The sequence below is a fragment of the Leuresthes tenuis genome, unplaced genomic scaffold (genome assembly GCF_036924035.1).
Source record: "Leuresthes tenuis unplaced genomic scaffold, fLeuTen1.0.hap1 SCAF_18, whole genome shotgun sequence".
Classification (NCBI taxonomy): domain Eukaryota; kingdom Metazoa; phylum Chordata; class Actinopteri; order Atheriniformes; family Atherinopsidae; genus Leuresthes; species Leuresthes tenuis.
Genome location: NW_027325372.1, coordinates 8,420,118 through 8,436,214, shown reverse-complemented (window position 1 = coordinate 8,436,214; position 16,097 = coordinate 8,420,118). Strand labels below are relative to the sequence as shown.

The 16,097-nt window shown below is 39.8% G+C and overlaps 2 protein-coding genes across 2 annotated transcripts in view; one reads left to right on the top strand and one right to left on the bottom strand.

Moving 5' to 3' along the window:
- Positions 1 to 9,919, top strand: part of slc44a4 (solute carrier family 44 member 4) — a 132,637-nt gene extending 122,718 nt beyond the window's left edge. Inside the window, exon 23 of the mRNA XM_072370058.1 lies at positions 9,909 to 9,919. The gene's annotated coding sequence lies outside the window, so the exon portion shown is untranslated. The remainder of the gene's footprint in view (positions 1 to 9,908) is intronic.
- ext1b (exostosin glycosyltransferase 1b) overlaps positions 1 to 16,097 on the bottom strand; it is a 120,659-nt gene that overhangs the window by 9,377 nt on the left and 95,185 nt on the right. The window contains exons 6-7 of the mRNA XM_072370057.1: positions 15,478 to 15,596; positions 9,002 to 9,097 (exon numbers count right to left, since the gene is read on the bottom strand). Coding sequence (XP_072226158.1) covers positions 9,002 to 9,097; positions 15,478 to 15,596 — 215 coding nt within the window. The remainder of the gene's footprint in view (positions 1 to 9,001; positions 9,098 to 15,477; positions 15,597 to 16,097) is intronic.

The following is a 16,097-nucleotide window of genomic DNA, read 5'->3' as shown; positions in this document are numbered from 1 at the left end:
TCTGAAATCTATCTGTGTCCAAACAATGACAGGGCACATGAAAACAGAAAGTCTGAATCTGGATCTGATACACTGACTGCTGCCTGAAGCTAAAAAACAGTTATCCTTAAAAGGCAGATTCATATAGATCTATGTAGCCTAGACTGCAGCTTCTGTGTATCCTGTTGTAACCTGCTCATTTCAAAAGAAATGTATCTACACAAAGAGGCCACGCAAACAGCATAAACTGTGACTGGACCCCTTGGTATGCCATATTTACAGGGCATATGGCTCAAATATAGCACCCCAGTGAAACAAAAATGTGAAATGTACCAGACGGTCATGTACGCCATCACCGCTAATGTCTTCTATGATCACTTTTCTCACTCCTAGAACAAGTATCCTTTGTTTTAAATCACCACTGTTTGAAACTCTGCCACCAACTATGACTGCAGGAGAATAACCGCAGTCTGATGCAGACACACTATTACACAGGTATCTCAGCTAACAATGGCTTAGGTCATTCATGTGGAGTTTCTGCAGGGTCTGCTGTGATCTAACAAAAGCACCATTAACTGAGCTGAAGTCAGCAAATGTCTGTTGGATAGCTTTGCAAGTCCGGACAGAAATACTTTTAAACTGCGACATGCTCTGATTACTCAGCAGCTAACTGCTAACTTTGTTTGTCACACAGTTGGTGTTCAAACACCCCCCCCCCCCCCCCCCCCCAGCAAATACTGAGCTGGAAGAAGCCATGCGCTAAAAATTGCACAGTTAAATGAAAATTCACAATACTTTGAGTGAACCCTTTCACACACAACTAGATGTGAACATTTATTCATCTAAAAGTACTGATTACAGATGCCTTAAAGCTGAACATGGACAGAAAATTGTAACAAATGCAAGAAGCACATTGAGGAGCAAGAGAAGCCCCCCCCCCCCCCTCCACATATTGCCTCATTTATTACTGTCTGAGCATGGTGACACTTTCAGCAAATATGACAAAGAGTTATCTTTATTCTCTTCCTCAAGTTTTGTTGTAAATAAGTACACCCACACAGAGACCTTTCGTTGGAAAGTGGATCCACTGTTGAATGTAGATCCACCTTGACCAATTTTGAAAAACAATACTCTTTTAGCCTCCAATATCTGCTCTATGCATTTTTAATGGTTACTCACGTATTCATGGGATTCAGTTGAGACAACTCGCCATGACAACAACAAATAGCAGTGCATAGAGGAGAAGAGAAAAGCCAATATCCTACGCTTTACTGCAGGGGTGCCCTGTTGTTTTCAGCTGTGACAGAGCGCTGATACAAGTTTCCATTACTGCTGCAGGGTCGTCTTTCTCTTTTAAAATCAATGAAAACACATACACAGGTCCAGAGGCATTGTGTGAGTCATGTGTTATACATGTGGTTCAAATCTACTTTTCTTTTGAAAACAGAATATCCAAGTTTTATGGTAGATGAAGCCAAAGTGTATAATACACAGCTGGCCTTGAATGTTTACTGGAAGCAGAGATGGTGGTGTCTGGGGCCTGGTGAGTGGATGGAAAGATCAACATCTTGAGGATATTTAGATGGGAAGTCTGACTCGTTCTTGTTTAACTATGAGTGTGTGCATATTGTAAAATGGATGTGCGCAACCTCCCACACAAACAGCTCACAAATGCATGGCTCAAATGGGTGTTGCTTCACACACTTCCACATAAACAGTTGATACATGTAAATGCTCAGACTAGGAGCCTGGAAAAGCCTGTTATTTAGTTATTCAACAGAGCTCTTAAGGTCAGGCCTCTTCAAACTAAATGTATTCTTGCAAAAAACCACCTGCACTGAAAAGCTATTACATTTACATCCAAGCATGGCCAGTGCTGACCTCCTTTCTCTATTAAAGCTCGCAGTCATCTACCTGCTGCGCTTCAGTTAATCATGGGCATGACAGCAACAAACCCAAGAAAAACAAGAACACGTGGCTTTATTGTCACACAGCATGGGGCCTGATATCCTCTGTAGTGCTGCAACTCAAGATTACTTTTATTATCAATGTACCACAGAGTGCAAAGAGTTTAAAAAAGTACTCAAACAGCCAGATTGATGTCTTTTACTTGCTTTTTTTTTTAAAATGACAAACAGTCCAAGCCTTAAAGATTTTAGTCAGTATGATATAAAAAGAGGGCTTCAAATGCAGAGGGCTGCGACAACCAGTTAAATAAGGAGCATAACTCAAACAACATCAGACAACAGCTGCTATGTTATGTAAAAATACAGAAGATTGATGGCCATTTTTTCCATAAACCAGTCATGTTTACAGTGTTTTTTGGCATATCCACTGTATCCACTTTTATTTTACGAACCGTGGACATCAAAAACAAACACACAAAATAAAAAAATGTCTTATCGGTTCCAAACCAGATTTCGAGGTGGTTGGAAGATTGCATTTTCACAGCTATGCCTATGCTTAAACGTACTGGCCACAAGTCACAATGTCAAATCCAGAGCAACAGCAGTGCTCAGCAGAGTCAACGCTGCTTCAAAGCTGCTACTAGCAGAGGATTGTTGAGGACAAAATAGAGGACAAAAGTCTAGAAAGAGGCTTCTGTACAGGCGGAGATAAAAGGAACCTTGTAGCTCTAATTATATCGTTTCTCATCTATGAGTTGTTACTACAGCAACCCATACAGATAAATTATTGTCTGTCCTAAGAGAAGCATATAACCAGAGTTAAAGAACTTTTTGAGCTGCTAAAAGTCTCCCAATTGATTGTGTTTGCTTTGTGTTAAGATGCAGATGCTCTCATCAGACAGCTTCTGAATGTCATGTATTGTTGAAATAAACTACAGGAAAATAGCATTTCTTTAGATGTGGACAGCTAAACAGCAAATGGTGGTTATTTTCTTTTTTTTTAATAATTGGTTAATCATCAGTATCAACACAAGTACGTTCAGATTCTGAGAGCACATGCTGGATGTGGCTTTTATTTCACAGTACTGACCAGTTTACTTCTGGTTACTTGGAAAGGAAGGATTTATTTTAATATTAGATTTTCTTTTTGTTTTTTTCACGTCTGTGATGGCACTTATGTCAAACCCCCGGCTTTATTTTCACCATTAAGAGCTAAAACAGTAATAGGAAGTAGAAAAAAAAAACAAAAAACAATGGCACTTACAGCTACAATGCAGTCTCTGATCAATTTGACTAAAAACACAGATGGGATGGCAGCAGTATAAAGGACAGAGGATTATCAGCGTTTTATTAATTCATCACCTACAGACTATACATGTAAACACAAACTTCTGTCCCAGTCCCTATGTTAGATGTTGATATCTGTACCTGGATACAATTCATTCAATTGGATTCAAATCTTTCCTTTCTGAGCAACATTTTGGTTCAACCAAAAGGGCAAAAATCATAGTCATGAGTTAAACTGCAAGAAAGTTAGTTGGCTCTCTGTATATTTAAGAAGAATCTAAGCAACAACATTGATTCCTTATGTTTAAATTTGCATCAGCATCTCATACTTCTTACTCCTGCTTCACCACACAGTCGAGCCCTCACAATGTCTGGCAAGGCTGATATATACAGCTGGTCCGGTCAAGAGCCATCCACTTTTCATCTGTCCTAAAACACTCCAGAGGCAACAGTTTATAGTGTTGCTCATATTCTTAACATGCTGGAAAGGCAGAGGTGTGTGAGTGACAGTTGTGTTTACAGACAAAGAGAGTAAATGAGAGTTCAACGGAAAGATAAGAAGCGGCAACCTCCTTCTCACTTCACTGTCATCATTACTGCCATGAAATCCTGTGAGTTTAGAGAGAAACAAAACAGTCCCATCTTTGGCTCCGTGTTCTCCGCTTGTTTGCCTCCAAAACTTGACAGAAAGAATACCAGCGAAGAAGAGGAGAAGAAGATGGGAGACAGGAGAGGAGAAAGTGACAGCGAGACAAACAGGGAAAAGAGACAAAGCAAGAATGAGTGGCTGATGTTTCCAGCCCCCAGACGGTTTGTAATGTTAGAAGTGAGACATATTAGCCTGGGGCTTCTTGCTGCTCTCCAGGAATGTGAGCTCCTACAGCTCTTACTGCCTCTAGCACTTTATGTCCTTCTCCTCTGGAAAGGACACCAGCAGAGGAGAAACAGGAGACAGGAGGACCACCAGTGTGTCTAAACCACATAAAGGGCTGCTGGGATCGTCACATGGCTTAAATCAACAGTCATAAACCAGCTTTCAGGTCAACATGCCAGAGAGACTGATGGAGGGACAAAGTTGTTGCAAGCTTTTCCTCCTTTTCAACAGTTCACAATAAACTTTTTAGCAACAAGAGAGAAAAGTGCCTTTATGGAGAGCGTTTTTCATTCTGGAGCTTTGCCATGTCCGTGTGAAATCTTAATCTTAAAAAACTTGCAATTCAGTGATGTCTTGTGGTAATCAGAGAAAACAATGACACTCTAAGAAACAGCAGATTAAATACAAAGCAATGAAGGTAACACCTAATGGTCATTGTGATTTTTTTTACTTAAAAAAAAACAAAAATCATTCTACTTTACAGAAACAGGAGGTGAACAAAGCACCATTAAAAGATTAATTCATTACTATCTACAGTATTTATCAATCATTCCTAATTTTCATTACACTCCTTACAGTTTGTCTCTTTACTCCCAAGCTCACACATGTAAGCAATGTTCATTTATTTATTACTGAAAATTCTTATTTTTTTCTCTAACATATATCCTAGAATTGGTTATATATTTGGTTATTAATTTATAAAAGAAAATCACATTATGCAGTGATTTTTATCCAGAACATTATGACCTTCAGCCAAACACTGAGTATGTCCTCCTCAACCTGCCAAAAGAGCTCTGACCACACATGGTTTAGACAAAAAACATCTGAGAGTGTCCTGGGTGTCTGCTACCTGGATGTAAGCATAGATTCTTTGGGCCTTGTGGGATTGGGAGTCTTTGTGGTTTGGGCTTGCTTCCCACAGATCCCATCAGATCCCATCTGGTTTGTATCTGCTGTTTGTTGTATTCTTTTGGGCCTTCCTAAGCAGTTATTACTGGGACCACTGTTGTCCAGCTAGCTGAGGCTGCTTCTGTAAGGGAGCACTTTTGCCATGTGGTGCCAGGAAGGATAAAACAGTTAGCCTTAGTTAAAATGGTTGTTTGTATACTGTTTTTTTTGTCTTGTTGGCCACCCAATTGACTTTTACACTACAAGCCACATTCAGTCTTTTACAAGTGCATCCATAAAGCACTTTTTAGTTTATACATTTGTTTGATTAGCCTATGCTGGGCTTTTTCCTATATAGTACACAAAGTCACCCAACGATGAACAGATTGGAGTCAATGCGGCGCTCAACGTCTGGCATAAGGACACCGAGATGCGAATTGGGGAAGCCAGAGTCAAACTGTGACCTTCCAACTGGCAGACGACTGTTCTACCTCCTGAGTCACCGCTGATTAACGTCAGAACTTTGAGCCGGCTATTCCAAAACCTCATCTTTATTTGTCTTTACCCGTTCCTTGTTAAAATGGCTTGTGTATTTTTGGATGATGCGTTTATGATCCACTTTCACCAACAGTCCTGTAGAATTAGCTTCTTTGTCTACAAAGTATTTTCCCGCAGCCTTCTGACTTGTCCCCATCAAATTAGAGACAGCAGTGTCAGTTGAAGAGTAGTAGCCTTCTACTGCAGCCATGCGGTGCACGCTGCTATTGTGTTTTTCTCACGGTCAACTCACGAACATGAACAGCCAATGTCAGAGAGGCCTTTAATTGCTTAGAATTTTCTCCTGGGAGGTTTGGTGACCTTACACTGTACAGACACATGTGTCTAGAGCATTGTTTGTGCATGTCCTTGCAAATGAACACTTTGAGTTCGCTAGCTGCAATATACAGATGACCTCTGGGAGCAGCGGAGGGCCAAATGTGACCGAATGCAGGGTCAGCAGCTGTAATAATGACAGAATCTTGTATAGAAAGTCTTCAAATACCCACATGTTCACGATGTATCTTATCCCAGTAAAAAAAAAAGCTGACGTAAGATCAGTACCATTTTGAAAACGTTGGAAACCTTGAATGTTGGAGAAATGGAAAGGGTGGGTGTGTTTTTCCAGCCTGCATCATCTGGTGTGCCCCCAAGTGGAATCCTCAGTAATGGGCTAAAGACTCTGGCTAAAATGTGAACAATTACGCCCACAACAGAACACGATGCTTCCAGAAACGTGCGATTAAAAAGCAAGTAGATCCCTGGCCCTAGAGGTGGATTTGTAACCTTTCTCAGCCTCATGAGCATCGTCTGTGCCGTGATAGACCTTCACAAGCACATGCTTCAAGTACAGACTTTTCTTATTGTTTTTGCTAAATAAATGCCCAAATATAATATTGCTGCATCACTCATTTTCTATTTATCTGCTTTTTAATTTTAATGATATCTCTTTGTTGTTGCTGTGAATAGGGATTATATATATATATATACACACTTTTTCATACAGTATTTGCCATGATTTATGTAAAGCTGCTTGGAAAGCTCAGATGGCTTGTGCTACTTGCAATGATATGTGTTCTTTTGCTGAAGCCTAATCGCCTGAATCTCTAGAACAGAGGTACACAAGTGTAAAGTTAAAGCGGTTTGACACGACACATTTATTAGAGTTAGAGCTTGGTTGAAAAACTGGAAATTACCCTTGTTTATGACCGTATCGATTTGTTTTTTAAAAGAAGTGGGTCTTTTAAAACGGATGTTGTTGCCACTCTCTCAAAGACTATGAAACACAAGCCAGTCAAAGGTATTTGAGGTGAGGAAGACGAATACATTTCAAGTGACAAAGAAATGTAGTGTTTTTTCACCGGAATACCAGTCAGAAACATGACCTCAATCTTTCTAAAGTCTGGGCAATGCCCTTGATGATGGCAACATCAAGAAAAGAAGAAGAGAAAATGAGATTTGGAGATATGGAGAAGCAAAATGAGGACCTGCGAGTGAGGAAAAGGATGAAAGTGAAAAGGGATAAACATGAAAACGGCAGGTAAACGGCAAGAAGGATGAAAAACATTTCCAGCCTCTCCCTCTGTGGGGTGGAAGAACACAGCTTGGCTCGCCACGGTAAACACAGAAAACACCACAAGCACAACAAACCACAGGCTGCCTGGCACACAAACACACACACGTACACACACATACCAACACATGCAACGCTAGTACGCTGTTCTGCTGCTTCTCACAGACACACAGCTACACTCAGAGGCCTCCTGTTGTGATTGACAGCTTGGGAGAAACCACTCAGAGCCACTGGGAGAGGAAAACCATAAACCCGGCCCACCGCCGGGTGAGTGACACTGATGTGTAAAACCACTTCCACTGATTGGCAGGTGAAGTTCCAACAAGCAGAGAAGGGAAGAGGTGGATGAGTATGATGTCTCAGAAAACATAAATCCTCCCCCAAAAAAAGGACCACCTTTCAAATGTGAGTTTGTAAATAGGAAAACAGCTCTGATGAGTGTTGGGATGAAAGTGTCATCCTGAGAGCCCACGGCTGAGGTTTGACTTGCACGACTCGAGGTCAGAGGGTAAAATAAACACAGCAACACTTTCAAACCCATCAACATAAAAGCTTAATAAGGTCGTCCCACTGAGGCTAGCTCTGGGTTGTTTTTCTCTGTAGTTTCAATAAAATAAAAGAAACAACAACAAAAATATATATTTATATTTCATTATATTTGCATTAGATTATTTTGCAAGAAGATTTCATCAAAAGTTGACAGTTTTAACAAAACTGTCAGGTTGATGTGGCCAACTTATCATAGGAACTATTTTTAGAGGTAATTAGCTGTTTCTTTGAATAAATTAAGGATCTTTTCACACGTTAAACTCTGTGCTATGGTCCAAACTGAGGTTTGTTAATTATGGTTTGAATCCAGTTCAATTTGTTTTCACCTGCATTTCATTGAGACACACCAAACAACCTCACATGGCGTACCTACATCCCGCTGTCACCGTCTACATCTACAGTTTCCTGAAATAGTTTCTGATCGGTTTAGACAGTCTGGCACCATTTAAATGAATGAATAAACTGTGATAACATCATTGTGGCAAATGAAGAACCTTATCCTATAAAATATTGCGCTATTGCAACTAAAAGCACGTGAAACCTGTCTGTGGGCAACTCCGTTTCAGAAGAGAACGTGAAGGCAAGTTGGAGTTTGTTTCAGAAAATTAAATAAACCTACTTGCTGTAATTTACTGCAGTTAGTTGTAGTTTAAAGTCTGTATTGTCCTCAGAACTGAACCATTATTCAGTTGAATCCAGACCAAGACTAAAATTTTTTTTGGAAAAGTTCATACGAAACAAGTTTGTGGATAATCTTTTCTCTGGTCAGCTGGTTAGATCAAAATGACGTCAGAAGTTGCAAATCAAATTTCTACTGCCATTGGTGGCTATTTCCATGTCACTGTTTTACCTCATAAAGAATTAATGAACACTTGGATTAAGTTAAAAAGTATACATTTAAAAATAATTACGCAACAGGATTTAACAGATTAAAAAAGTCGAACTAGAAGTGAGTGAAAATAAAGTACATTCATGATGCATATCTACACTATACGTCAAGGCTCAACTGCTCCTCCACATAGATTTAGTGGCTTTCTTTCATGAATTAGATATCCGGTTACAATTAAAGTCAAGAAACCGAGTAAAAACATCAAAAACAAATAAATGCCTCTGCACATTATTACCATCCTATCTTTCCAACACATTACACGCATTAGCCTTTCAGTCATTCCTTTTACCAGTGTGTAAAATTCTCATTACTGAGGTTTAATTAAAACCACACAAACTGTCCTTTAATGGAATCAGTGCGACACAAATCGAAAGTCATTAACTCCCAGAAACTCTCCGACTGAATAAAAACGTTTCTAGATACAGTAGTTTTACCATTTGAGAATATCATGAGTAATCAAATTAGAAATGATAGCCATCGCACCTTTGAGGTGTGTGTGTGTGTGTGTTCAGGCTCACCTTATTCTCTCCTTCAATGACGATGATGGGCACTGAGGTGGCGGGCCAGCGGTGTTTTGCAGGGAGAGGTTTGTCACAGTTCCACAGGACGATAATCTGCAGACAGAATAAAACAAACATGTTTTCACCTTTGCATTTTACCTCATTCAATCATTTATGTCTAAAAGCTTTCTCCTCTCGCTTTGTTGCCGCATCAATACACTGCTCATTCGACATTTACGTGCCTTGTGGCCAGTAAATGTCATCTTATTACAAGCTGATCCAATGTTAAGGACCCAGAGAGGCAACCGAGGCGATAAAATATTTCCAATTATGACCACACAGTGGCTTTACATTTCAGACCAGAACCAATCTCATCACATTGTCAGGTTTCCCTTCGTCCGAGGACAACGCTGACCACATTTTCCAGCCCATATGATGCCCATCTCTAATCAGTTAATGTTTCAGATGAAGAGGTCATGTTCCCAGCTGCGGTCATGTTATGTTTTATATGACTCACACTGCAGCTCAGCGACCTGCAGGTCAGCCAATTCATTGCACTACAACAGCTGATCTCATTAATATTTAATGAGAAACACACACACACATGCAAAATGTTCCTGCCTGACCTTACGCACACATTTACACACACACACTGTCCTTTATCTCTGCTCAGTCTTCTGATGTGAAACAATGGAGCGACACAAATTTGCTGAGTCTCTCTTCCTCGACATTGCGCTCCTGTCTGGCTTTGGATTTCTCCCCACGGTGACGTTGACGGCACGCCACTTTCAACAGAGTGTGGAGGGTAATTTCAAGATCAAGAATAACAGAAAATGTCTGAAAAATTAATCTAAAGGCGTTCTACTGCTCTAAGCTACAACTGATAGCATTTTGGGCTAACATCTGCAGCTATGACACATGCTAGATATTAACGACCCCATCTTCCTGCATGAAAATAAGACTTGATTTATGGAGTTTTGGTTCAGTCTGTGCGGCTGTGTTAATTCTCTTTCAGGTAATTTTGTGTCACTTTATGACAAATTTTTGAGATAATTTTTTTGTTTGTTTGGAACTTCTTTGAAGTCATGTCACTCTTTACGGTAGTTTTGTGCTCCAACTTCATTCCGCCCCTCCTAACGTGTCATGGTTGTCTATGGTTGATTTTTTTTTTGTCTTTTCATGTATAATTGCAGTAGTTTTGTCAGCATTTGCAGTTGTTTTGCTTTAAGCAGAATCTTTTATGTCTCTGCTATAATTTTTGTTCCTTTATGGTTGTTTCATGTCACTTTGCTGTTGGTTTGTGTTTCAGCTGGTTTTACTTATTATTAACATCATACATTATAAATGCAACATTATTGCTTCATTTTATTTTCATTTTGTTTTGCCATTCCCAGCTAACAAATATTGGTTCCCAGAATTGTTGGCTGTTGAGCGGTTCACAAGGAAGATTATTTCCGCCTTCGATGCAACTCAAGTTGCATCCCAACATTGTTGGAACTGAAATTTGTTAGCTTGGTCTGCATTTGTACTCAGTGACACTTTCAGCGGCACCAAGAAGTGTTTCATTAGTTTCTGGGTTACGTTAAGTTACAGAAATTCAAGTGTGATCATATACTTCTTTATAATTTTTTCTTTGTGTTTATGTATTTATTGTGAACTTGGTGTAAATCTTTTCTTCGGTTTCTTGTGTTTTGTCTTGTTTTCCTGTGCTGAGCTCTCAGGATCATTGTATGTCTCTATATCTAGGTCTAAAGTCTGGTTGGGTGGGAACGTTTTTGCCAGAAACACAGGTTGTAACATTTAAGACATTTTCGAGGAGTTTACTAAAGATTTCACAATATTTTACAAAGTGGAAACATAAAGATATAGACTGGAAACAAAGCGTAAAGTTTTAATTCCCAGAACAAAAGTCAGCAGTAGGGGTTGGGTCATATTTATTTGTCTATTTACTTTATTATACCAAGTAAATCTCTCAAGATATAAAATCTCTTTTCCAGTGACCCGGCCAAGATTGCAGCCATGTTAAAATGCAAACGCATAATACACTTATACATAATAAGTCTGCCCTTTAATATGAAGAGGATTAAAAAAAATTCCAATCCAATGCTGGTCATTACGTCTTTCTTTTTTATGCTTTTTTTCTCTATTCTGAAGCAACTGGCTGACCAGTTTATTTTGGCACTGGCAGTACGATTCAGCCAAAAAATTAAAAAAACAATCCACTTCTTAGCATTGCCTACCAACTACTACTGTGGCACACAAGCATGGGTGCAGGAATTAGTTTAGATAGGAGTGAAAATCCACTCCCCCCTAATCCCCTTTTCATGGAAGTAAACTGTTAGTGACACATCATCAGCATCTATTCCTGTAGTGTTCTGCTGCTGTGTGTCAGCTAACATCTGTCCTGCTGAAATGTCCTTGAGCGAGTCAGTAAATTAATCCATCCTGGTTCCACCGTGCAGAGCTGTGGTCGACGCTGTGCTCAGGCGTCCCTGATGGAGGCGAACCACAAGAATTTCCCTCCAGCGATCAATAAAGCTTCACATTACTCTGACATTAACTACGTCACACGTAGCGGCTCCCCTCGGGGACTCTGCTCCCTGACTAGACCTGCCAAATAATGTGCTGGGAGACATTTGGATGAGTTACCCTGGCCTGTGTTAAGGTGTTCCTATTAGACTACAGCAGCCATGTATTAGTATGCAAATATATCACTGGCAAACGTAAAAGATTATGTACAGCTGTTTGATGAATTTGCAGAATTATCTCACCATTTTCAGCAAATATAGATTTAAAATATAGCCATTGTGAGGCTAAATGTGGCTGGGAAAATGTCTGCCATTGTGAGATAACAACAGGTAAACACACGCGCACACACATAGCACACACACTGGAGTGCTAATCCACTCTTAAGGGCGTCCACTGCTGTTTGATTAGAAAGACAGATGGTGTCTCTGTCGGCTCTCCATCCTCTCAGGGTGCTGATGGTGGCACTGTGTGTATAAACCTGCATGTGTGAGAGGATATCTGACCGGAAGAGAGTGAAGAAATTGTTGTGTATCTCCAGCACAGAAAGGAAGGAGGAAGAAACACTTCCATCAAAATGTGCGTTCACAAATTCACACATGAGAAAACACACAGCAGGAGGTCCACTGAGTCAGAATGTGCTTCAAAAGCTTTCTTGCATCCAATTTAGCCTCCTCCACTCTCAGTATTCTTTCAATCTCTTCTCTCCATTCATTTATTTATACCCTTTCCTCATCCGTTCGTAGCACAGTAGCACCCACCCTTCAATCTCTCTCCTTCACTGTGCACTACGAGTAGAGGAAAACATCCCGGCTGTGCGCCTGGCTCTCTGCTCTGTGTGCACAGCCTAAAGAACACAAACACGAAAGCAACTCCAGAAAAAATAATAGCAGGGAAGAGTTTACTCAATCAACCTGCTGGTATGAGAGAATGAGTTGCATAAAGTGTGACGGTAACAGGATGCGCTGATCCGTACCACTTCGAGGAACTGCTGAACATGAAAGCTGAATGCTTTTATTGGACTAACTGAAATGTGTTTGAAGCAGAGATTGTCATGTGCTGACAGTTGAAATTGATTACTTTTGATCAGAGAGTGATGAAATGAAATCATATTTTTAGATGCACTCTTTTTCCTTAAGAGAGATTTTGACATCAAGTTTAATCGGATGTCACTGTCACGCAGTCATCCACGGTGGCTCATACATTGACAGGTAAAAAAAGTTAAAGGCTTGCATATTAGCTTGTTCTGGACCTTTCAGTTACATCATCATATCGGGGAATTGGTTTATAAGGTTAAAAGATGTTTGAGGATTGCATGCTAGAGGGGGATTGCATGATGGAGTTAGTGGAGATTTGGGGATTAATTCTCAGTGATTGGGAAGATTAGGGAATTTATTTGTTATAGTCTTGATAGTTTGGGGTATAGATAATTGTGGTTATGGTAGCTTGGGGGATTGTTTTCTAAGGGTTAGGGTAGGTTATGGGATCGATTCTTGTGGTTTGGGTAGATTATGGGATCGATTCTTGTGGTTTGGGTAGGTTATGGGATCGATTCTTGTGGTTTGGGTAGGTTATGGGATCGATTCTTGTGCTTTGGGTAGGTTATGGGATCGATTCTTGTGCTTTGGGTAGGTTATGGGATCGATTCTTGTGGTTTGGGTAGGTTATGGGATCGATTCTTGTGGTTTGGGTAGATTATGGGATTGATTCTTGCGGTTTGGGTAGATTATGGGATCGATTCTTGTGGTTTGGGTAGGTTATGGGATCGATTCTTGTGGTTTGGGTAGGTTATGGAATCGATTCTTGCGTTTTGGGTAGATTATGGGATCGATTCTTATGGTTTGGGTAGGTTATGGGATCAATTCTTGTGGTTTGGGTATATTATGGGATCGATTCTTGTGGTTTGGGTAGGTTATGGGATCGATTCTTGTGGTTTGGGTAGGTTATGGGATCGATTCTTGTGCTTTGGGTAGGTTATGGGATCGATTCTTGTGGTTTGGGTAGGTTATGGGATCGATTCTTGTGGTTTGGGTAGGTTATGGGATCGATTCTTGTGGTTTGGGTAGATTATGGGATTGATTCTTGTGGTTTGGGTATATTATGGGATCGATTCTTGTGGTTTGGGTAGGTTATGATATCGATTCTTGTGGTTTGGGTAGGTTATGGGATCGATTCTTGCGGTTTGGGTAGATTATGGGATCGATTCTTATGGTTTGGGTAGATTATGGGATCGATTCTTATGGTTTGGGTAGGTTATGGGATCAATTCTTGTGGTTTGGGTAGGATATGGGATCGATTCTTGTGGTTTCGGTAGATTGGGGGATTGGATGTTTAGGTTAGAATAAGTTTTTTTCACATTTCAAGTTTTCTAGTTCAAAAGTATTTTTTCGCTCTTTTCCTGGCTTTGGAAAGAGTTGAATATCCCAACTGGCCCCACTCTGTGACACACTGTGATAGACTATATAGATATAAGTATATCTTGAATGTGCATGTTCGTTTCAAGATAGAAACCATGTAGATGGCTTTCTGTTATGGAACCACCAGCGTTTCAGAGTTCCTCTCTTCTTTACAACTTGGAGAATGCATTATAAACGTGCACATTAGATCACCACAACCCTGTTGGGTTTCCACCACATGTGCCGTTAAAGCCCCATGTAGAGTATTGGGCACAGCAAATTGGAGGGTATGCGCATGTGTGCATAATGCCTACAAAAAGCTGCAAAGAAGCTGCAGCGGAACTGGCTGAAAACTTATCTTGATGTGAAAACACCTTTTTATTCCTAAGATCTACAGACCTTACATCAGCACTGGTCATTATTTCTAATAAGTATAGTAATTAATTGAATTCCCATTTCTGGCTGCTCATTTATTATAGATATATAAATCATACACTATAATTTTCATGTTCAGCAGGAAATTCAGTTAAAGAGTTGCTGTTACTGGAAACAAAGTAACATTTATTAATCCTTTAGATTGCTGTGTTAGAAAGTACACCCAAGTTTGTAGTTCTCAACTAAAAAGTGTTTGTTTTGTCAACCTTTTCTTATTCACAGTTATTAAATTCTTGATTTATATGGTTTTGTTGCATTGCAAAGTAAATAAAAAACAATTATTTTTAGAAATGAACTCTTCTTTACTAACTCACTGCCTTGTTCCTGAAACACATCATTAACAGAAGCAACTGCAGAGTCAACACATACGACAGTGCAGAAGGGTGAGCAGTGTCTTGCTGTCTTCAAAAACAACATTATTAATTATGTTTTCAGTCAAAACCTCTGTCTAATGTCTGCATTAGGCTTTGCATTTCCTTTCTATTTGTTTAAGATGAACCATTTAGTGAAAACCACCATTAAATAATGTCACTTTATGAGATTTGCAGTACTTTTTTAAAATCAATAAAAAAAAAAAATATATATATAATACATATATTTGCATAAACTGCAGTATATATGACTGTATTACAGTTAACTAGAACTTGGGAGTTTGAAAGATGTCAAGTAAAAATAAGCTATTAACATAGCTCACCCTCCTATACCACCTTGCATTGTTCATGCATTGCACCCCCCTGCCACACAAAATACAAACTTGCCGTCTCATCTACTGGTGGCTACACAACAAAAACACACACAAACCAGCCATCAGGGAGCAAATTCCATTTCATTTCCCGCTTTGGTAAGGAGCAAGCAGGGGAATCAATACATGCCATCTCTAGCTGTGCTGAAGGGAGTTTGGCTGCCATAGAGACAGATGTAACACAGCTACAAACTGCCGCTCTAATTCAATCCTCTGCAGTTAACCAACAAACACACACAGAAAGAATATGAGCTCTGGTTGGGAAACACAATTGCAAAAAATCCATGTGAGCCTCATAATGTGGAGCAATTTCAGGAGACACAAGGTGGAGAACAGTGGAGGATTTGTGATATGTTGAGTGAAGACAAACACATGCAGACACATCAATCCTTTACCTGTGCACAGTACGGGGACTTGGCCACAGCTGCTAGGAGCTTTAGTATGGGTTGGGACTGGGACACCAGAGGAGAGACAGCATGGATGACTGCTGTGAACTTGGGGTATGGTTTAATACCTGAAACACATAAAAACACTCATGAATACATCTGAGCAAATTCAAACAACAACAAGACCTCCAACACAGAGAAGTGACTGTCAGCCATCAGTGTAATTGCAGGCTCTTTGAAGAAAATTGGCTGAGCGAGAACTGAGGGTTCTCATTTGCAAACACTTCATATCTATTTTCAGTGGAAGATGGTACTTGAAATGAGACTGTCAGCAGTTACAGATACAGATGATAGAGTTGTCAGGGATGAACATTTCTCAAAACAGTCTTAAAATATTCAACAATGCTAATGTGTTTTGAAAATGCTGAATCACATGATCACTGAATATTTCATTTTGAGAACTCCTCAGCTGTATCTGCAACCCAATAAACAGACCACCAACTGCTGATGTGACTTTAAATTCAGTCTGACTTTATGTTGGAATAGAGTAATCGAAGCTGAAAATGAGTAGGAAATAAGATATTGAGCAAGACGGATCATAGAGGACGTCCAACGTTTCCTAATTTAAA